This window comes from Nerophis ophidion, linkage group LG17, assembly GCF_033978795.1.
Source record: "Nerophis ophidion isolate RoL-2023_Sa linkage group LG17, RoL_Noph_v1.0, whole genome shotgun sequence".
Taxonomy (NCBI): Eukaryota; Metazoa; Chordata; class Actinopteri; order Syngnathiformes; family Syngnathidae; genus Nerophis; species Nerophis ophidion.
Genome location: NC_084627.1, coordinates 12474580 through 12498881, shown reverse-complemented (window position 1 = coordinate 12498881; position 24302 = coordinate 12474580). Strand labels below are relative to the sequence as shown.

Sequence of the window (24302 nt, the reverse complement as noted above, 5' to 3'; positions counted from 1 at the left end):
GAAACTCATTTCGGCCGCTTGTACCCGTGATCTTATCCTTTCGGTCATGACCCAGAGCTCATGACCATAGGTGAGGATGGGAACGTAGATCGACCGGTAAATTGAGAGCTTTGCCTTCCGGCTCAGCTCCTTCTTCACCACAACGGATCGGTACAACGTCCGCATTACTGAAGACGCCTTGAGAGCTTTGCCTTCCGGCTCAGCTCTTTCTTCACTACAACGGATCGGTACAACGTCCGCATTACTGAAGACGCCGCACCGATCCGCCTGTCGACCTCACGATCCACTCTTCCCCCACTCGTGAACAAGACTCCTAGGTACTTGAACTCCTCCACTTGGGGCAGGGTCTCCTCCCCAACCCGGAGATGGCACTCCACCCTTTTCCGGGCGAGAACCATGGACTCGGACTTGGAGGTGCTGATTCTCATTCCGGTCGCTTCACACTCTGCTAGGAACCGATCCAGCGAGATCGGAAGATCCCGGTCAGATGAAGCCATCAGGACCACATCATCTGCAAAAAGCAGAGACCTAATCCTGCGGTCACCAAACCGGAACCCCTCAACGCCTTGACTGCGCCTAGAAATTCTGTCCATAGTAGATCATAAACTAATAACATTTCTGTTGATATTTCAATGTTAGCCAGAGAGCTAATTTAGGTTAAAAAAAAATACATAGCTCCCAGACCAGGGGTCCGGAACCTTTTTGGCGGAGAGAGCCATGAAAGCCAAATATTTTAAAATGTATTTCTGTGGGAGCCATATAATATTTTTTTTAACACTGAATACAACTAAATGTGTGCATTTTTAAGTAAGACCAACATTTTTGGAGTATAATAAGTCTCTTATTCTTTTTAATAACATTATTATTCTGAAGCTAAGCAATAATAAATAAAATACTTCTTAATGCGACTTCTTGAACTGGTGGGGTAGAAAACGAATGGACGGATTAAAATGCATGAGAATGTTTTATATTTTCAACGTTGTTTTTAACACGTACCATGAATTGATTTACGTGGACCCCGACTTAAACAAGTTGAAAAACGTATTCATTCGGGTGTTACCATTTAGTGGTCAATTGTACAGAATATGTACTGTACTGTGCAATCTACTAATAAGAGTATCAATCAGTCAATCAAAACTGGGATTACCAGCGGAATTATTCATTACTTATCGTGTTAAGCAATGTCAGCTAAGATTTATCTGAGAGCCAGATGCAGTCATCAAAAGAGCCACATCTGGCTCGAGAGCCATAGGTTCCCTACCCCAGTCCCAGACAAATGTAGCTTACCACCATGAAGGATTTGTTCTCACTTCTCTGTGAAGCGCTTTGTGTTTAGTAAATCGCTATATACAGTACAGGCCAAAAGTTTACACCTGGGTCCCATTTTTATAGTCTTTGACATGACTGGACCTACAGGGCTCAGGACGGACACTCTAGTGCAGGGGTCCCCAACCACCGGGCCGCGGCTCGATTGGTACCGGGCCGCAGAATAATTTTTTTATTATTATTTGTATTTATTTAATTTTTTTTAAATAATTCAACATAAAAAAAGACAAAACACACTTCCATTTAGTGCACCAACCCCAAAAAACTCCCTTTTTCATGACAAAAAATGAATAAATTAATTAAAAAAAGAAAAAATAATCCCCCCGCCGGGCCGCGGGACAAATTATCAAGCGTTGACCGGTCCGCAGAATAATTTTGTATTATTATTTGTATTTTTTTTTTTTTTTTAAATAATTCAACATAAAAAAAGACAGGACACACTTCCAATTAGTGCACCAACCCCAAAAAACTCCCTTTTTCATGACAAAAAATGAATAAATTAATTAAAAAAAGAAAAAATAATCCCCCCGCCGGGCCGCGGGACAAATGATCAAGCGTTGACCGGTCCGCAGAATAATTTTGTATTATTATTTGTATTTTTTAATTTTTTTTTAAATAATTCAACATAAAAAAAGACAAGACACACTTCCAATTAGTGCACCAACCCCAAAAAACTCCCTTTTTCATGACAAAAAATGAATAAATTAATTAAAAAAAGAAAAAATAATCCCCCCGCCGGGCCGCGGGACAAATTATCAAGCGTTGACCGGTCCGCAGAATAATTTTGTATTATTATTTGTATTTTTATTTATTTTTTTAAATAATTCAACATAAAAAAAGACAAGACACACTTCCAATTAGTGCACCAACCCCAAAAAACTCCCTTTTTCATGACAAAAAATGAATAAATAAATTTAAAAAATAAAAAATAATCCCCCCGCCGGGCCGCGGGACAAATTATCAAGCGTTGACCGGTCCTCAGAATAATTTTGTATTATTATTTGTATTTTTAATTTTTTTTTTAAATAATTCAACATAAAAAAAGACAAGACACACTTCCAATTAGTGCACCAACCCCAAAAAACTCCCTTTTTCATGACAAAAAATAAATAAATTAAATAAAAAAATAAAAAAATAATCCCCCCGCCGGGCCGCGGGACAAATTATCAAGCGTTGACCGGTCCGCAGCTACAAAAAGGTTGGGGACCACTGCTCTAGTGTTTTCGTTCATTATATATTTTTTTCGTTTACACTGTTTTTTGCATTTAGAGGATTGTTTTTTTCATTTACTATGCATGTTTTTTTTTGTTTACAGCTTTTGTTTTTTTAATTTATTATATGTTTTTTCATTCACAGTACTGTACAGTACAGGCCAAAAGTTATGACACACCTCGTTTCAATGCGTTTTCTTTATTTTCATGACTATTTACCTTATAGGTTGTCACTGAAGGCATCAAAACTATTACACCTGTGAAGTGAAGTGAATTATATTTATATAGCGCTTTTTCTCTAGTGACTCAAAGCGCTTTACATAGTGAAACCCAATATCAAAGTTACATTTAAACCAGTGTGGGTGGCACTGGGAGCAGGTGGGTAAAGTGTCTTGCCCAAGGACACAACGGCAGTGACTAGTATGGCGGAAGCGGGAATCGAACCTGCAACCCTCAAGTTTCTGGCACGGCCGCTCCACCAACCGAGCTAAAACCCCTTCAGGTGACTACCTCTTGACGCTCATCGAGAGAATGCCAAGAGTGTGCAGAAAAGTAAAAAAAGACACACCTTCTCGTTCAAGGAGTTTTCTTTATTTTCATGACTATTTACATTGTAGATTGTCACTTATGTACTTAACAAAAAAGGTGAAATAACTGAAAACGTGTTTTATATTCTAGTTCCTTCAAAATAGCCACCCTTTGCGCTGATTACTTTTTCGCACACTCTTGGCGTTCTCTCGATGAGCTTCAAGAGGTAGTCGCCTGAAATGGTTTTCACTTCACAGGTGTGCTTGAAGCTCATCGACAGAATGCCAAGAGTAGGGATGCACCGAAATGAAAATTTGTGGCCGAAGCCGAAACCGGATAAAATTTAAACGCTTGGCCGAATACCGAATAATGAATGCAGTTTTTCAAATTTTTTTTAATATTGCATATATATCCATCCATCCATCCATTTCCTACCGCTTATTCCCTTTCGGGGTCGCGGGGGGGCGCTGGCGCCTATCTCAGCTACAATTGGGCGGAAGGCGGGGTACACCCTGGACAAATCGCCACTTCATCACAGGGCCAACACAGATAGACAGACAACATTCACACTCACATTCACACACTAGGGCCAATTTAGTGTTGCCAATCAACCTATCCCCAGGTGCATGTCTTTGGAGGTGGGAGGAAGCCGGAGTACCCGGAGGGAACCCACGCATTCACGGGGAGAACATGCAAACTCCACACAGAAAGATCCCGAGCCTGGATTTGAACCCAGGACTGCAGGACCTTCGTATTGTGAGGCAGACGCACTAACCCCTCTGCCACCGTGAAGCAATATAAGTAATATATTACGGTTTATTATTATTCGCCATCCTAGTCAATGCCGTTGTGTCCTTGGGCAAGACACTTTACCCACCTGCTCCCAGTGCCACCCACACTGGTTTAAATGTAACTTAGATATTGGGTTTCACTATGTAAAGCGCTTTGAGACACTAGAGAAAAGCGCTATATAAATATAATTCACTTCACAATTCACTAATATAAGCTATATATTGCATAAATAGCCTAGAATAAATATTTAGACATGTTTTTCAAATAAAGTAATTTTTTATTGAATATTGACATTTTTTTAAATAATCCAGTAGCCTTTGCTTTTCAAAAAAAGCACGAAGTTTTTCATTTATATTAGGCCTTCAAACAAAAAATGCATTCCAAAAAAAAAAATAAAGTGCATTAAAGTGGATAAACCCACAACAAATGACTTATTGTCCTTTTGGCAAAAGTCTGCTTAGCCACAGTAGATATGCTAATAATGTAAACAGAAGGCTCAAGTAAATCTCAATTAAGTGTGTGCTTGTAACCTCATACACTTATACAGGTACACAACATATCCCAACGTCACCGCGTCAAAAAATTGCGTCACACGCCACTATTCGGCCTTGTTTTTAACTCATTCCACCGAAGGCCCAATGTGGCTTTTTTTCGGCCAAATATATTCGGTTACCGATTAATCGGTGCATCCCTAGCCAAGAGTGTGCAAAGCAGTAATCTGAACAAAGGGTGGCTATTTTGAAGGAAACTAAAATATAAAGTTCAGTTAAGTACAAAACTCCACGTGTGTCCATTCATAGTTTTGATGCCTTCAGTGACAATCTGCAATGTAAATAGTCATGAAAATAAAGAAAACGCATTGAATGAGGGGAAGGTGTGTCTAAACTAAAGACGCTGAGATCATTATCCATGCGTTTGTTACGTCTCGCCTCGATTACTGTAACGTATTATTTTCGGGTCTCCCCATGTCTAGCATTAAAAGATTACAGTTGGTACAAAATGCGGCTGCTAGACTTTTGACAAGAACAAGAAAGTTTGATCACATTACGCCTGTACTGGCTCACCTGCACTGGCTTCCTGTGCACTTAAGATGTGACTTTAAGGTTTTACTACTTACGTATAAAATACTACACGGTCTAGCTCCATCCTATCTTGCCGATTGTATTGTACCATATGTCCCGGCAAGAAATCTGCGTTCAAAGGACTCCGGCTTGTTAGTGATTCCCAAAGCCCAAAAAAAGTCTGCGGGCTATAGAGCGTTTTCCGTTCGGGCTCCAGTACTCTGGAATGCCCTCCCGGTAACAGTTCGAGATGCCACCTCAGTAGAAGCATTTAAGTCTCACCTTAAAACTCATCTGTATACTCTAGCCTTTAAATAGACTCCCTTTTTAGACCAGTTGATCTGCCGTTTCTTTTCTTTTTCTTCTATGTCCCACTCTCCCGTGTGGAGGGGGTCCGGTCCGATCCGGTGGCCATGTACTGCTCGCCTGTGTATCGGCTGGGGACATCTCTGCGCTGCTGGTCCGCCTCCGCTTGGGATGGTTTCCTGCTGGCTCCGCTGTGAACGGGACTCTCGCTGCTGTGTCTTGGATCCTCTTTGGACTGGACTCTCGCGACTGTGTTGGATCCATTGTGGATTGAACTTTCACAGTATCATGTTAGACCCGCTCGACATCCATTGCTTTCCTCCTCTCCAAGGTTCTCATAGTCATCATTGTCACCGACGTCCCACTGGGTGTGAGTTTTCCTTGCCCTTATGTGGGCCTACCGAGGATGTCGTGGTGGTTTGTGCAGCCCTTTGAGACACTAGTGATTTAGGGCTATATAAGTAAACATTGATTGATTGATGATAAACTTTTGGCCTGTACTGTATATTGTGCTTTACTTAAACACTTAAAGCGCTTCACAGACAAGTGAGAACAAATCGTTCCTGGTGGTAAGCTACATTTGTCTGGGATTTATGTATTTTTAACCTAAATTAGCTCTCTGGCTAAAATTGAAATATTAACAGAAATGTTATTAATGTGTGCTGTACTGTATTGAAATCAAATATAAAATATCACCCTTATTCGAGACATTTCATCTTATATTTCAGTTTTTGCAGTGTAAAAAGTAATATTATTCTATAAAACTGCAAAAACTGAAATCTAAGTAAGATGAAATATCTCAAATAGGAGTGATATTTGCTTATTTTCTGTCTGAAAAGATCATTCTTCTCACTAAGCAGTTGTACTTGTTTTAAGAGTGTTGGTCCTAAATGGTCTCAGTAAGATATTACAGCTTGTTGCTGAGATTTGATGACCTATATTGAGTAAAACATGCTTGAAACTAGAATATCAACTGTTGCAAAGCTGTGTCATCAACACTCACAAGTATAAAACTACTTTTTCAAAGTAATAATTTCTTATTTCAAGCATGAAAAAAAAATCATGACGCCGAGCGCATATCATTATGTCAAGATAATGGCACCAACATTTACTTAATTTGAGAATATTTTTCTACACATTGAGCAAAAAAAAGTCTTTTTTTTTTCTACCAAGAAAAGTGCATTTGTTATTAGTGAGAATATACTTATTTTAAGCTATTTTGGGTTAATTGAGGTTAGTGAATTTTACTTGTTTTGGAAAGTCTTGACAAGCCCAATTTTCTTATTCTTTCGGCAGATCATTTTGCTTACTGAATTTCCTTGAATTGCCGCCGGGGGGCTAATTAATTTAAAACCTCTTCTCACTCCAGCGTTTACCAAAGGCATGCGGTAAATTTAGGCCTGCGTTTATAAATTTGAGTGTGATGTAAGGATACCATCATAAAAAGCACATTTAATAAAAAAAAACGTTAGTATGGTCTTACCTTTACTTATAAGTGAAGTCCATGCGCAGCTCCTTCTGATCAAAAGCATCGATAACTTGTTTATAGAAGTCTTCCTTATCTTTATTCAGTTTTAAAAGTCTCTCTGTCTCGATGGAGATCTTCCTATATTACCTCCTGCTTCGAATGAAAGTCCAGTTTAGAAAACTGTTTTATTTTAGATATGTAATCCTCCATGTTAAAAGTGCAAGCGAGAGGAAAAAATTAACTCTTGCTGCTTGTTGTCACTTCTTCTGCAGCCGAGTAGTCGCAAGAAGGATCACTAGCGCCCTCTACCACCAGGAGGCGGGAGTCATTTAATGACTCATATTTGACACACGCAGCTACGGTATATTAATAAAATATAGCTGCTTACTGTTCTTTTTAGCATATTCGATAGCTTGGACCAGAGGTAGGGAACCTGTGACTCTTTCGATGACTGCATCTGGCTCTCAGATAAATCCGAGCTGAGACTGCTTAACACGCTAAGTAATAAATAATTCCACTTGTAATCACAGTGTTAAAAATATTCTTGTGCATTTTAATCCATCCATCCGTTTTCTACCGCACCTGTTCAAGAAGTTGGTAAAAAGTTATTTATCTATTATTGATTAGTGTGGGGCTTGCCCTCCTGGGGGTTCTTCAGACCACCAAGCACCGACATGAGAGCCTGTTTCAGGGTTACAATATTGTTTTATTTTTCAATAAGTCTCTCAGTTGCTTTCCAGCAATTGTGTTTTTCTCTTTCGTTCTCGATCGCACTCTGGCTCCAGCCCCAGCCCCGTCTCTCCTCCTGGCTGCTGCTTATAACATAGCGACAGGTGATTAGATAACAAGGCCCAGGTGGGCCATCTACGCACCTGTCGCTGATTTCAAGGCCGGTCCTGGCACTCCCCGCTTCGCTGCAGGCCCGCAGGCCACACCCCCCTCCACAGTTAGCTTCAGAATAAAAATGTTATTACAGAGAATAAGAATTATTATACTCTACAAATGTTGGTTTTACTTAAAAATGCACGTGATTAGTTGTGATCAGTGTAAAAAAAATATTATGTGGCTCTTATGGAAATATATTTGAAAATATTTGGCTTCTTGGCTCTCTCAGCCAAAAAGGTTCCCGACCCCTGGCTTGGACCTTAAATCCTACTGAATAGCTCTTAATCTTCTTCCCTTTACGCGATTTCAAATTATTGAAATCAGCCTCCTCTTCCATTTTGAAAATGATGACAGGTAAAGTGTCACTCATGACGTGACGAGTTTGACCCGGTGGAAAATACGCTAGTTCAAATAAAATACCCCTAATTTTTTTTTTCTTTTTCTTGTTTTTGAACACTGACTTTTTGCAGTGTAAGTTGTTTATCCCTTAAGCACAGCAAGTTATCAAATTGGCGTAACTTGTGTTGTCCCTTCCTAGGAACAAAACGCTTCGAACAAATGCGTTGCTAACCTTAGACCCCAACGTGAGCGGCGTGTTTGTGGGCCCGTACCCGTTTGGCATCGATCCTGTGAGTAAAACCGTCAAAGGCGGCGCCGTCCAAACCGCGTCTTGCATTACTCTCAGTGTTTTTTTCTTGTTTTTGCCGCAGATTTGGAGCATGGCGGTCAACCGGCTGTCCTTCCTCAACTCGTACAAGATGAAGATGTCGGTGGTCGTTGGCGTCATCCACATGACCTTCGGCGTGGTTCTGAGCGTTTTCAATCACTTGTGAGGGAATGCGGCGAAGAACTTTATCGATGGATTTTTGCAAATTGCTTAGCTAATCCGTGCCCTCTGGTTTGCCCTCCCAGACACTTCCGACAGAAATATGATGTTTATCTGCTCTTTCTGCCCGAGCTGCTCTTCCTGCTCTGTCTCTTTGGCTACCTGGTCTTCATGATCCTCTACAAGTGGCTGGCCTTCAGCGTGCGCGACTCCAGCAGCGTTCCAAGCATCCTCATCCACTTCATTAACATGTTCGTCATGCAGGGCAAGGACATCACTCCCCTGTACCCGGGACAGGTATTGCCAGCCTGGTTATTAACCTTCTATAGCCTTTTTCTCATCAGGGATTGTCAGGTCCCAACACTGATGACATTTATTAAACAGACAAGAAGCAAGGAATCATGCAGAGACAGAGTTCAATTTAGCTCATGAGGAGAACGCATGGAGCTGCACACTTAGTCACAGTCTCGCTCTACGCTCTTAGGTAGAGCTCCCGCGTCCCTCTATTTATTCAGGAGTACCACAGTCAACGTGACTTATGCCGCCTCTAAAAGGAGCGGTCACGTATATTATGCAAAGCAGGCCCAGTACGCACAATACGTGACGGAATGTGCTGAGGGCCTTGTGATTTCCTTGTTTCTGCTTCGTCCGCGTGCTGTCTTTTTATCTTTGTTTAAGTCCTTGGCTGTTAGCGTGCGGAATAGCTCAGTTGGATTTGTTATGCGTTGTCAAACGACTGTTGTGGTTTTAGGGATGCAGATGAACGAGGTAGCAAAAAGGGGTATTTAATAGAGATGTCCGATAATGGCTTTTTTTCCGATATTGTACAACTCCCAATTACCGATACCGATATATAAAGTGGATGCATTAAACAATGTAACAAGGTTTTCCAAAATAAATCAACTCAAGTTATGGAAAAAAATGCCAACATGGCACTGCCATATTTATTATTGAAGTCACAAAGTGCATTATTTTTTTTAAACATGCCTCAGAACAGCAGCTTGGAATTTGGGACATGTTCTCCCTGAGAAAGCATGAGGAGGTTGAGGTGGTGGGAGGGGCAGCGGGGGGTATATATTGTAGTGTCCCGGAAGAGTTAGTACTGCAAGGGGTTCTGAGTATTTGTTATGTTGTGTTACGGTACAGATGTTCTCCTGAAAAGTGTTTGTCATTCTTGTTTGGTGTGGGTTGACAGTGTGGTGCATATTTGTAACAGTGTTAAAGTTGTTTATACGGCCACCCTCAGTGTGACCTGTATGGCTGTTGACCAAGTATGCCTTGCATTCACTTGTGTGTGTGTGAAAAGCTGTTGATCAGGTGTCTCAAACTCAATTTCCCTGGGGTCCACTGGATGCAGAGTCTGGGTGAGGCTGGGCCGCAAGAAAAGGTTTCTTAAAAAAGTATTTTTAAATGTTTCTATTTAAAATCAAAAATCAAAATATAAATGAACAAAATGAGAATTAAGTAAATAAATTAGTCATTGGTAATAACAATAACAATTCGACTTCTCCAATCAGCAACAATGTATACACATACTATCTGTGATGTTATGAGCTAGGGAATATAAGAACTACACTACCCAGCATGCAACCGTAGTGACGATCATGCGCGGTAGCCCCGGTGAAGGTTGTGTGTCGCCATGTCGGCTGCTAGAATGTGCTTATGAGCACGCTATAGAGTTTACAGTTACGATAGCACAATTAGCCCCGAACGGGCTAACATCACGACTAATGTGTCACACGTCCGATTCGCCCAGCGACTCTCTGTCGGAGTATCAGCGCTGGGGTCCAGTGCACCACAGTTTTGTATTGTCGCTCGGTCCTTTGGCGGAGTGCTTCGGAAGCTACCGGGCCCTCGTCTCCCCGGCCCGGACTGTTACAGCGGCGCCGGGGGAGGGAAGGAGAGAGACACACACACACACACACACACACACACAATGAGAGAGAGAGCAAAGAATGGAGGAAAAAGCAGCAAAACGTTTCTCTGCTTGCATCACGCAAGTGACGTCAATGTTACCACACCGTGATTGGTAGATTCCTTCAGCTCCACACACAACGCTGTCAAGCGCCATTCATATAAAACTCGTGGGCCACACTAACATTAAACTTTCATATTAAAGTGGGGGCCGCAGAATAACGTCTCGCAGGCCGCCTGTTTGAGATAGATATGTGATTGGGCCGGTAGGCAAATGCAGTGCCTTAAAGGCAAGCCCCCAATATTGTTGTCTGGGTGGAAATTCGGGAGAATGGTTGCCCCGGTAGATTTTCGGGAGGGGCACTGAAATTCGGGAGTCTTCCAGGAAAACGGGGAGGGTTGGCAAGTATGACTGGGAGACGCAACTGCTCTGTACTTCTCCCTACGTCCGTGTACCACTCCATACAGCGCCGTTTTAAGAAGTCAATCAATCAATCAATCAATGTTTACTTATATAGCCCTAAATCACTAGTGTCTCAAAGGGCTGCACAAACCACTACGACATCCTCGGTAGGCCCACATAAGGGCAAGGAAAACTCACACCCAGTGGGACGTCGGTGACAATAATGACTATGAGAACCTTGGAGAGGAGGAAAGCAATGGATGTCGAGCGGGTCTAACATGATACTGTGAAAGTTCAATCCATAATGGATCCAACACAGTCGCGAGAGTCCAGTCCAAAGCGGATCCAACACAGCAGCGAGAGTCCCGTTCACAGCGGAGCCAGCAGGAAAGCATCCCAAGCGGAGGCGGATCAGCAGCACAGAGATGTCCCCAGCCGATACACAGGCAAGCAGTACATGGCCACCGGATCGGACCGGACCCCCTCCACAAGGGAGAGTGGGACATAGGAGAAAAAGAAAAGAAACGGCAGATCAACTGGTCTAAAAAGGGAGTCTATTTAAAGTCATACATTTTACTTTTTGAAACCGATACCGATAATTTCTGATGTTACATTTTAAAGCATTTATCGGCCGATAATATCAGCAGTCTGATATTATCGGACATCTCTAATAAAAACATTAGTAGTTTTTTTTTTTGTTATATTCTGACTTTTCGCTGTGATGAGGTGGTGACTTGTCCAGGGTGTACACCGCCTTCCGCCCGAAAGCAGCTGAGATAGGCTCCAGCGACCCCAAAAGGGACAAGCAGTAGAAAATAGATGGATGGGTTTAAGATTCAAGATTGTTTATTGTTATATGCACAGTTAAAGGCCTACTGAAAGCCACTACTAGCGACCACGCAGTCTGATAGTTTATATATCAATGATGAAATATTAACATTGCAACACATGCCAATACGGCCTTTTTAGTTTACTAAATTACAATTTTAAATTTCCCGGGAGTATTGTCTTGAAAACGTTGCGTAATGATGACACGTACGCAAGACGTCACGCGTTTTTAGGAAGTATGAGCGCTACGCACACACACACAGCTAAAAGCCGTCTGCTTTAACGGCATAATTACACAGTATTTTGGACATCTGTGTTGCTGAATATTTTGCAATTTGTTCAATTAATATTGCAGAAGTCACAGTAGAAAGATGGAGTTGGGAAGCTTTAGCCTTTAGCCACACAAACACACGGTGATTCCTTGTTTAAAATTCCCGGAGGTGAATATTTACTATGGATCAGAGCGGTCAAGCCGACATGGATCCAGACCACATGTCAACCAGCAGGTTTCGGTGAGAAAATTGTGGTTAAAAAGTCGCTTGTGTCGTCCATGAAGCTGCCGTCAACTTCCCTGAGACATTGGTGTCAACACACCCGTGGACACACACCTCCGACTATCAGGTACTATTTAACTCACTAAAACACTAGCAACACAATAGAAAGATAAGGGATTTCCCAGAATTATCCTAGTAAATGTGTTTAAAAACCTCGCAATACATCCCAATGCTATCGCGTTTTTTTTTTTTCTTTCTAGTCCGTCGCTATCAATATCCTCAAACACGAATCTTTCATCCTCGCTCAAATTAATGGGGAAATTGTCGTTTTCTCGGGTCCGAATAGCACTTTTTGTTGGAGGCCCCCATTAAAATCAATGTGAATATGTTAAGGCAAAGCTCTCAATTTACCGGTCGATCTACGTTCCCATCCTCACCTATGGTCATGAGCTTTGGGTCATGACCGAAAGGATAAGATCACGGGTACAAGCGGCCCAAATGAGTTTCCAGGTCTCTCCCTTAGAGATAGGGTGAGAAGCTCTGCCATCCGGGAGGAACTCAAAGTAAAGCCGCTGCTCCTCCACATCAAGAGGAGCCAGATGAGGTGGTTCGGGCATCTGGTCAGGATGCCACCCGAAAGCCTCCCTAGGGAGGTGTTTAGGGCACGTCTAACCGGTAGGAGGCCACAGGGAAGACCCAGGACACGTTGGGAAGACTATGTCTCCCGGCTGGCCTGGGAACGCCTCGGGATCCCCCGGGAAGAGCTGGACGAAGTGGCTGGGGAGAGGGAAGTCTGGGCTTCCCTGCTTAGGCTGCTGCCCCCGCGACCCGACCTCGGACAAGCAGAAGAAGATGGATGGAAGATTTGTCTTATGTTTTGTTTCATGTTATATGTTCTCTAGCGATGGCACCAACCTGGTGGATTTCACCTTTGTGGAGAACGTGGTCCATGGACACATCTTAGCTGCAGAGCACCTGAGGCCCCTAGAGAGGGGGGGGTTGCCCACATCTGAGGTCCTCTCCAAGGTTTCTCATAGTCAGCATTGTCACTGGCGTCCCACTGGATGTGAATTCTCCCTGCCCACTGGGTGTGAGTTTTCCTTGCCCTTTTGTGGGTTCTTCCGAGGATGTTGTAGTCGTAATGATTTGTGCAGTCCTTTGAGACATTTGTGATTTGGGGCTATATAAATAAACATTGATTGATTGATTGATTGAGGCCAGACTCTCCCATCTGTGGCAAAGTCAGTAGTAATAATACAGTGGGGCAAAAAAGTATTTTAGTCAGCCACCGATTGTGCAAGTTCTCCCATTTAAAATGATGACAGAGGTCTGTAATTTTCATCATAGGTACACATCCGGGAGGAACTCAAAGTAAAGCCGCTGCTCCTCCACATTGAGAGGAGCCAGATGAGGTGGTTCGGGCATCTGGTCAGGATGCCACCCGAACGCCTCCCTAGGGAGGTGTTTAGGGCACGTCCAACCGGTAGGAGGCCACGGGGAAGACCCAGGACACGTTGGGAAGACTATGTCTCCCGGCTGGCCTGGGAACGCCTCGGGATCCCCCGGGAAGAGCTAGACGAAGTGGCTGGGGAGAGGGAAGTCTGGGCTTCCCTGCTTAGGCTGTTGCCCCCGCGACCCGACCTCGGATAAGCGGAAGATGATGGATGGAAGATTTGTCCTATGTTTTGTTTCATGTTATATGTTCTCTAGCGATGGCACCAACCTGGTGGATTTCACCTTTGTGGAGAACGTGGTCCATGGACACATCTTAGCTGCAGAGCACCTGAGGCCCCTAGAGAGGGGGGGGTTGCCCACATCTGAGGTCCTCTCCAAGGTTTCTCATAGTCAGCATTGTCACTGGCGTCCCACTGGATGTGAATTCTCCCTGCCCACTGGGTGTGAGTTTTCCTTGCCCCTTTTGTGGGTTCTTCCGAGGATGTTGTAGTCGTAATGATTTGTGCAGTCCTTTGAGACATTTGTGATTTGGGGCTATATAAATAAACATTGATTGATTGATTGATTGAGGCTAGACACTCCCATCTGTGGCAAAGTCAGTAGTAATAATACAGTGGGGCAAAAAAGTATTTTAGTCAGCCACCGATTGTGCAAGTTCTCCCATTTAAAATGATGACAGAGGTCTGTAATTTTCATCATAGGTACACATCCGGGAGGAACTCAAAGTAAAGCCGCTGCTCCTTCACATGGAGAGGAGCCAGATGAGGTGGTTCGGGCATCTGGTCCGGATGCCACCCGAACGCCTCCCTAGGGAGGTGTTTAGGGCACGTCCAACCGGTAGGAGGCCACGGGGAAGACCCAGGACACGTTGGGAAGACTATGTCTCCCGGCTGGCCTGGGAACGCCTCGGGATCCCCCGGGAAGAGCTGGACGAAGTGGCTGGGGAAAGGGAAGTCTGGGTTTCCCTGCTTAGGTTGTTGCCCCCGCGACCCGACCTCGGATAAGCGGAAGAAGATGGATGGATGGAATATGTGAGGAGCCCCCAAACTTGCGACGTCATCGTCTGCGACTTCCGGTACAGGCTAGGCTTTTCTCTTAACACCGACAGTTGCGAACTTTATCGTGGATGTTCTCTACTAAATCCTTTCAACAAAAATATGGAAGTATTGCGAAATGATCAAGTATGACACATAGAATGGACCTGCTATCCCCGTTTAAATAAGAAGATTTCATTTAAATAAATAAATAAATGGGTTGTACTTGTATAGCGCTTTGACACTACTTCCACATTTACCCATTCACACACACATTCACACACTTGATGGAGGGAGCTGCCATGCAAGGCAGCAACCAGCATCCATCAGGAGCAAGGGTGAAGTGTCTTGCTCAGGACACAACGGACGTGACGGAGTTGGTACTAGGTTTCAGTCGGCTTTTAAACAGAAAGTGTGTAGTACAAAGAAAATGTTATTTTGTTAGTCCACCCTTTAACAAGTCACACGGTACTTAGCTAAAAATTAAATAAAATAAAAAAATAAGAATGTATATACAAGGCACAGTAAGTAACATAACATTATTGCACATTCTGATTGACAAGCAACAGAATAAATATGGAGGTGACCTCGGGGTCGCAGCAGCAGTTGAAGTGTCTTTCATCTCCGTAATATCGCTAAAATTCGCTCCATTTTGTCCACTAAAGACGCCGAGATCATTATCCATGCGTTTGTTACGTCTCGTCTCGATTACTGTAACGTATTATTTTCGGGTCTCCCCATGTCTAGCATTAAAAGATTACAGTTGGTACAAAATGCGGCTGCTAGACTTTTGACAAGAACAAGAAAGTTTGATCACATTACGCCTGTACTGGCTCACCTGCACTGGCTTCCTGTGCACTTAAGATGTGACTTTAAGGTTTTACTACTTACGTATAAAATACTACACGGTCTAGCTCCAGCCTATCTTGCTGATTGTATTGTACCGTATGTCCCGGCAAGAAATCTGCGTTCAAAAGACTCCGGCTTATTAGTGATTCCCAAAGCCCAAAAAAAGTCTGCGGGCTATAGAGCGTTTTCCGTTCGGGCTCCAGTACTCTGGAATGCCCTCCCGGTAACAGTTCGAGATGCCACCTCAGTAGAAGCATTTAAGTCTCACCTTAAAACTCATCTGTATACTCTAGCCTTTAAATAGACCTCCTTTTTAGACCAGTTGATCTGCCGCTTCTTTTCTTTCTCCTATGTCCCCCCCTCCCTTGTGGAGGGGGTCCGGTCCGATGACCATGGATGAAGTACTGGCTGTCCAGAGTCGAAACCCAGGATGGACCGCTCGTCAGGACCCAGGATGGACCGCTCGCCTGTATCGGTTGGGGACGTCTCTACGCTGCTGATCCGCTTAAGATGGTTTCCTGTGGACGGGACTCTCGCTGCTGTCTTGGATCCGCTTGAACTGAACTCTCGCGGCTGTGTTGGAGCCACTATGGATTGAACTTTCACAGTATCATGTTAGACCCGCTCGACATCCATTGCTTTCGGTCCCCTAGAGAGGGGGGGGTTGCCCACATCTGAGGTCCTCTCCAAGGTTTCTCATAGTCAGCATTGTCACTGGCGTCCCACTGGGTGTGAGTTTTCCTTGCCCTTTTGTGGGTTCTTCCGAGGATGTTGTAGTCGTAATGATTTGTGCAGTCCTTTGAGACATTTGTGATTCGGGTCTATATAAATAAACATTGATTGATTGATTGATGTGATCAAAGGTGAAAAGTGTCTACAGTGATGGTTCACAGTTCGAGGGTGGTCAAGGTAGCTGTCTTTTGTTCAAAAAGACAAAAGTAAAAACGGGGGGCTGGAGAGCTAGCATTCACAAGTTAGCATTCACACGCCTGATGGCATGTGGGTAGAAACTGTTTGTCAGTCTTGTAGTCCTGGATTTCAGGCTCCTGTATCGTCTGTAGGAGGCTGCTGAGACTGTGCTGGGGGGGGGTGTACTGTCCTTTATGATGATGTGTGCTCTCCTGGTGGCCCCGGTAGACTACATGGATGGATGGCATTCTGACTTTTTAGTCTACATTCCCATGATTTTATTGTATCAGTAGAAGCATTTAAGTCTCACCTTAAAACTCATTTGTATACTCTAGCCTTTAAATAGACTCCCTTTTAAGACCAGTTGATCTGCCGTTTCTTTTCTTTTTCTTCTATGTCCCACTCTCCCTTGTGGAGGGGGTCCGGTCCGATCCGGTGGCCATGTACTGCTCGCCTGTGTATCGGATGGGGACATCTCTGCGCTGCTGATCCGCCTCCGCTTGGGATGGTTTCCTGCTGGCTCCGCTGTGAACGGGACTCTCGCTGCTGTGTTGGATCCGCTTTGGACTGGACTCTCGCGACTGTGTTGGATCCATTGTGGATTGAACTTTCACAGTATCATGTTAGACCCGCTCGACATCCATTGCTTTCCTCCTCTCCAAGGTTCTCATAGTCATTATTGTCACCGATGTCCCACTGGGTGTGAGTTTTCCTTGCCCTTATGTGGGCCTACCGAGGATGTCGTGGTGGTTTGTGCAGCCCTTTGAGACACTAGTGATTTAGGGCTATATAAGTAAACATTGATTGATTGATTGATTGATTGTATATCTCTACAATGTAACAATCATGGCGTGCCGCCACAAATAAACAGATGAAAGTGAAGCACATGCTATTTTATTTCAGTGCTCTTTTTGCTGTATTTCCTTCACAGACGGGTCTCCAAATGTTCCTACTGGTGATCGCGCTGCTGTCCGCTCCCGTCCTGCTCTTAGGCAAGCCTCTTTTCTTGTACTGGATGCACCGTGGAGGCAAAGGCCTGCGCAGACGCAGAGTAAGTACGGTTGCTGCGGCCCCGCCGTGCCGAGTTCCACAGAGCAGTGATTGTGGGTCTTGCAGGGCTACGAGAGAGTCAGGCGCGCCAGCGAGGATGACGGCTCAGCGGCGCCGGCCTACGAGGACGACGAGGAGGAGGGGCTTGATGAGACGACGCGCAGGGAAGCTCAGACGGTCAGAGAAACAGCGGTGACCTATTTCACCACAAAATGTTTGTATTGGAATGTACCGTATTTTCTGGACTGGATTATAAGGCACACTGATGATGAGCAGGTGTATTCATTATAGGGTGCATGAAAGGGGTCTTTACTTACTCAGTGGCCTAGTGGTAGGGAACTTATGGCTCTTTTGATGACTACATATGGCTCTCAGATAATTATATTTATATAGCGCTTTTCTCTAGTGACTCAAAGCGCTTTACATAGTGAAACCCAATATCTAAGTTACATTTAAACCAGTGTGGGTGGCACTGGGAGCAGGTGGGTAAAGTGTCTTGCCCAAGGACACAACGGCAGTGACTAGGATGGCGGAAGCGGGACTCGAACCTGGAACCCTCAGGTTGCTAGGACGGCCACTCTACCAACCGAGCTGTGCCGAGTAACCGTGTAATACTCTTCCATATCAGTAGGTGGCAGTCAGTAGGTAATTGCTTTGAGGATGTGGGGAACAGCGGGAGGCAGGGTGCAGGTAAAAAGGTGTCTAATGCTTAAACCAGGGGTAGGGAACCTATGGCTCTAGAGACAGATGTGGCTCTTTTGATGACTACATATGGCTCTCAGATAATTATATTTATATAGCGCTTTTCTCTAGTGACTCAAAGCGCTTTAAAAAGTGACACCCAATATCTAAGTTACATTTAAAGCAGTGTGGGCGGCACTGGGGGCAGGTGGGTAAAGTGTCTTGCCCAAGGACACAACGGCAGTGACTAGGATGGCGGAAGCGGGACTCGAACCTGGAACCCTCAGGTTGCTAGCACGGCCACTCTACCAACCGAGCTGTGCCGAGTAACCGTGTAATACTCTTCCATATCAGTAGGTGGCAGTCAGTAGCTCATTGCTTTGAAGATGTGGGAAACAGCGGGAGGCAAGGTGCAGGTAAAAAGGTGTCTAATGCTTAAACCAGGGGTAGGGAACCTATGGCTCTAGAGCCAGATGTGGCTCTTTTGATGACTACATATGGCTCTAAGATAATTATATTTATATAGCGCTTTTCTCTAGTGACTCAAAGCGCTTTAAAAAGTGACACCCAATATCTAAGTTACATTCAAACCAGTGTGGGCGGCACTGGGGGCAGGTGTGTAAAGTGTCTTGCCCAAGGACACAACGGCAGTGACTAGGATGGCGGAAGCGGGACTCGAACCTGCAACCCTCAGGTTGCTAGCACGGCCACTCTACCAACCGAGCTATGCCGAGTAACCGTGTAATACTCTTCCATATCAGTAGGTGGCAGTCAGTAGCTAATTGCTTTGAAGATGGGGGAAACAGCGGGAGGCAGGGTGCAGGTAAAAAGGTGTCTAATGCTTAAACCAGGGGTAGGGAACCTATGGCTCTAGAGACAGATGTGGCTCTTTTGATGACTACATATGGCTCTCAGATAATTATATTTATATAGCGCTTTTCTCTAGTGACTCAAAGCCCTTTAAAAAGTGACACCCAATATCTAAGTTACATTCAAACCAGTGTGGGCGGCACTGGGGGCAGGTGTGTAAAGTGTCTTGCCCAAGGACACAACGGCAGTGACTAGGATGGCGGAAGCGGGACTCGAACCTGGAACCCTCAGGTTGCTAGCACGGCCACTCTACCAACCGAGCTATGCCGAGTAACCGTGTAATACTCTTCCATATCAGTAAGTGGCAGTCAGTAGAGAATTGCTTTGAGGATGTGGGAAACAGCGGGAGGCAGGGTGCAGGTAAAAAGGTGTCCAATGCTTAAACCAGGGGTAGGGAACCTATGGCTCTAGAGCCAGATTCAGATAAATCTTAGCTGGCATTGCTTAACACGATAAGTAATGAATAATTCCGCTGGTAATCACAGTATCACAAATAACGTTCAAATTATAAAACATTCTCATGCATTTTAATCCAACCATCCGTTTTCTACCGCACCTGTTCAAGATGTTGCATTAATGGTAAGAAGTATTATATTTATTATAGGTTAACTTTTATAATAACAATGTTGTTAAAAAGAATAAGAGACTTATTGTACTCTACAAATGTTGGTCATACTTAAAATTGCACACATTTAGTTGTATTCAGTGTTGAAAAATGTTATATGGCTCTTACGGAAATACATTGTGAAATATTTGGCTTTCATGGCTCTCTCAGCCAAAAAAGTTCACGACCCCTGGGTTAGAGTGTCCGCCCTGAGATGGGTAGGTCGTGAGTTCAAACCCCGGCCGACTATAGAAATGGGAGCCATTTCCTCCCTGCTTGGCACTCAGAATCAAAGGTTGGAATTGGGGGTTAAATCACCAATAATGATTCCTGGGCGCAGTCGTCGCTGCTGCTCACTGCTCCCCTCACCTCCCAGGGGGTGATCAAGGGTGATGGGTTGAATGCAGAGAATAATTTTGCCACACCTAGTGTGTGTGTTTGACTATCATTGGTACTTTAACTTTTAACTTTTTTTTTAAATGTAAAAGACTTTCTTGTGGTTTACATAAAGTTAAACTCCCAATGATTGTCACACACCTTGGCGTCACTATAGACAGCGATTTTAAACTAGACAAGTCAATGGTGTTTTAAAATCGTGTTTTTATCACCTTCGTCTTTTAGTAAAGGTTAAACCGTTTTTATCTTTTAACCTTTTTGAAGAAGTCGTGCATGCTTTTATTTCAAGTGGCCTGGACTACTGCAATGCACTTTATGCTGGCATTAGCCAAAAAGCTCTCTCCCGGTTGCAGTTAGTCCAGAACGCGGCAGCAGGACTTTTAACAGGGGCCAGGAAACGCCAGCATATAACCCCAATTCTTCAGGGTTTGCACTGGCTCCCTGTTCATTTTAGAATTGATTTTAAAACATTGCTGTTTGTTTTTAAATCTTTACATGGACTGGCACCTCAATATATCTCGGACCTCATCCAAATTTACATCCCTGCGTGCGCTCTGAGGTCCGAGAGCCAGCTCCAGCACGTGGTGCCCAAGACCAGACTTAAGACCAGGGGAGACAGGGCCTTCTCTGTGGTCGGCCCTAAGGTCTGGAAGACTCTGCTCCTCCATGTTCAAACTGCTTCCACAGTGGAGTGTTTTAAGTCTCGTCTTAAGACCCTCTTTTATTCTTTGGCTTTTAACACTACGTGAGTTGTGTGGTCCTCTGTTGTCCTCTGTGTTTTTTATACACTTTTATTTCGATTTTACTGTTTTAATTGATTTCTAACACAATAATCAAGGAATGTGTTTATTTATTAGAGATGTAGTTTAATAATTGTAATTAGATGTATAATAGGGCTTCACGGTGGCAGAGGGGTTAGTGCGTCTGCCTCACAATACGAAGGTCCTGCAGTCCTGGGTTCAAATCCAGGCTCGGGATCTTTCTGTGTGGAGTTTGCATGTTCTCCCCGTGACTGCGTGGGTTCCCTCCGGGTACTCCGGCTTCCTCCCACTTCCAAAGACATGCACCTGGGGATAGGTTGATTGGCAACACTAAATGGTCCCTAGTGTGTGAATGTGAGTGTGAATGTTGTCTGTCTATCTGTGTTGGCCCTGCGATGAGGTGGCGACTTGTCCAGGGTGTACCCCGCCTTCCGCCCGATTGTAGCTGAGATAGGCGCCAGCGACCCCGAAAGGGAATAAGTGGTAGAAAATGGATGGATGGATGGATAATTGATTTTACCCTTTAAAATGGTTTTTAATCATATTTGTATTTATATTGTTTTTATTGGTTTTATATCTATTTATTTTTTGTTTTTATTCAATCATTGGTGGAGCATAATATTGTTTTTTTTTTTTTTTTAATATTGTTTTTAACATGGCTGTGCAGCACTTTTGAAACGTTATTGTTGTTTAAATGTGCTATATAAATAAAGTGGATTGGACACACACACACACACACACAACGTGTGGTGAAATTTGTCCTCTGCATTCGACCCATCCCCTTGTTCCCCCCCTGGGAGGTGAGGGGAGCAGTGAGCAGCAGCGTGACTAAAGTGGTGCCGCTGTATATTCATTTGCACTTTTGTTAAAAAACATTTTTAATAGAGATGTCCGATAATGGCTTTTTTGCCGATATTCCGATATTGTCCAACTCTTAATTACCGATTCCGATATCAATCGATACCGATCTATATAGTCGTGGAATTAACACGGTATAGTTCAGTTGGTAGAGCGGCCCTGCCAGCAATTTCAGGGTTGCAGGTTCGATCCCCGCTTCCGCCATCCGAGTTACTGCCGTTGTGTCCTTGGGCAAGGCACTTTACCCGCTTGCTCCCAGTGCCACCCACACTGGCTTAGAAAAAATAATAATAATGTAACTTCGATATTGGGTTTCACAATGTAAAGCGCTTTGAGTCTCTTGAGAAAAGCGCTATATAAATCTCCGTAATATCGCTAAAATTCGCTCCATTTTGTCCACTAAAGACACCGAGATCATTATCCATGCGTTTGTTACGTCTCGTCTCGATTACTGTAACGTATTATTTTCGGGTCTCCCCATGTCTAGCATTAAAAGATTACAGTTGGTACAAAATGCGGCTGCTAGACTTTTGACAAGAACAAGAAAGTTTGATCACATTACGCCTGTACTGGCTCACCTGCACTGGCTTCCTGTGCACTTAAGATGTGACTTTAAGGTTTTACTACTTACGTATAAAATACTACACGGTCTAGCTCCATCCTATCTTGCTGATTGTATTGTACCTTATGTCCCGGCAAGAAATCTGCGTTCAAAAGACTCCGGCTTATTAGTGATTCCCAGAGCCCAAAAAAAGTCTGCGGGCTATAGAGCGTTTTCCGTTCGGGCTCCAGTACTCTGGAATGCCCTCCCGGTAACAGTTCGAGATGCCACCTCAGTAGAAGCATTTAAGTCTCACCTTAAAACTCATCTGTATACTCTTGCCTTTAAATAGACCTCCTTTTTAGACCAGTTGATCTGCCGCTTCTTTTATTTCTCCTATGTCCCCCCTCCCTTGTGGAGGGGGTCCGGTCCGATGACCATGGATGAAGTACTGGCTGTCCAGAGTCGAGACCCAGGATGGACCGCTCGCCTGTATCGGTTGGGGACATCTCTACGCTGCTGATCCGCCTCCGCTTGAGATGGTTTCCTGTGGACGGGACTCTCGCTGCTGTCTTGGATCCGCTTGAACTGAACTCTCGCAGCTGTGTTGGAGCCACTATGGATTGAGCTTCCACAGTATCATGTTAGACCCGCTCGACATCCATTGCTTTCGGTCCCCTAGAGGGGGCGGGGGGGTGCCCACATCTGAGGTCCTCTCCAAGGTTTCTCATAGTCAGCATTGTCACTGGCGTCCCACTGGATGTGAATTCTCCCTGCCCACTGGGTGTGAGTTTTCCTTGCCCTTTTGTGGGTTCTTCCGAGGATGTTGTAGTCGTAATGATTTGTGCAGTCCTTTGAGACATTTGTGATTTGGGGCTATATAAATAAACATTGATTGATTGATGATTGATATGGTACAATACAATCGGCAAGATAGGATGGAGCTAGACCGTGTAGTATTTTATACGTAAGTAGTAAAACCTTAAAGTCACATCTTAAGTGCACAGGAAGCCAGTGCAGGTGAGCCAGTACAGGCGTAATGTGATCAAACTTTCTTGTTCTTGTCAAAAGTCTAGCAGCCGCATTTTGTACCAACTGTAATCTTTTAATGCTAGACATGGGGAGACCCGAAAATAATACGTTACAGTAATCGAGACGAGACGTAACAAACGCATGGATAATGATCTCGGCGTCTTTAGTGGACAAAATGGAGCGAATTTTAGCGATATTACGGAGATGAAAGAAGGCCGTTTTAGTAACGCTTTTAATGTGTGCCTCAAAGGAGAGAGTTGGGTCGAAAATAATACCCAGATTTTTTACCGAGTCACCTTGTTTTATTAGCATTAGCTTCCAGCTAGATTTCCACGTCACTTTGTTTTTACAACTATTGGAAGAAAAGGAAGTGAGTGTCCAGGACAGTGATTGACATTCATAGAATTAAAGAAAGAAATGGAGAAGCAGTAGAGGTATAGTACCGCGAGTCTGCACCATACGGAAGCAAATAACGCTAGCCAAGGACGTTCAATTGATTTGTCCGTGAAAATATTAACGGGGAAGAAGGTCAGAGGAGATACTGTAGAACAAGGGTGTCATACTACAATTTCTGACCTTAAAAGAGAACAATGCTGAGTTTCAATTGACAAAAAATGTTGTATTTGTTGTCCAGTTTGACTTTGCCGACGTGCTCCTGCACCAGGCCATCCACACCATCGAGTACTGCCTGGGCTGTATATCCAACACGGCGTCGTACCTGCGACTCTGGGCTCTCAGCTTGGCGCACGCGCGTAAGTGCCGCCCTAATCCGTCGAGGCGCAAAATTGTGATATTTGTCATGGATTTGGTGGATTTATCCCGTCCAGAGCTGTCCGAGGTGCTGTGGGACATGGTGATGCGCCTCGGCTTCAAGGTCACCACGAGAGTCGGGGTGGTGTGTTTAGTGCCCGTGTTTGGCGTCTTTGCGCTACTCACCGTGTCCATCCTGCTGGTCATGGAAGGTTTGTCGGCGTTCCTCCACGCTCTCCGCCTCCACTGGTGAGTCCGCGCTGCACCAGCACACAATCTTAAAGTTAGGCATGGCTTTGTTTGCTCCGAATGTCCTGAACTCCTGTTTCCATATCAGTGTTGGATTGAACAAACTAGTGTTGCCGTAGACCAGGGGTGTCAACTGGTTTTCATTGAGGGCCACATCGCACTTATTTGCCCTCAAAGGGCTGATTTTAACAATGAGTAATATACAGAGGTGGGTAGAGTAG

The 24302-nt window shown here is 44.3% G+C and overlaps 1 protein-coding gene across 1 annotated transcript in view; it reads left to right on the top strand.

The window, feature by feature from the left end:
* Positions 1-24085, top strand: part of LOC133536108 (V-type proton ATPase 116 kDa subunit a 2-like) — a 53155-nt gene extending 29070 nt beyond the window's left edge. The window contains exons 13-19 of the mRNA XM_061876316.1: positions 8116-8206; positions 8288-8406; positions 8490-8700; positions 17221-17340; positions 17406-17516; positions 23717-23834; positions 23910-24085. Coding sequence (XP_061732300.1) covers positions 8116-8206; positions 8288-8406; positions 8490-8700; positions 17221-17340; positions 17406-17516; positions 23717-23834; positions 23910-24085 — 946 coding nt within the window. The remainder of the gene's footprint in view (positions 1-8115; positions 8207-8287; positions 8407-8489; positions 8701-17220; positions 17341-17405; positions 17517-23716; positions 23835-23909) is intronic.
* Positions 24086-24302: the final 217 nt, after the last annotated feature.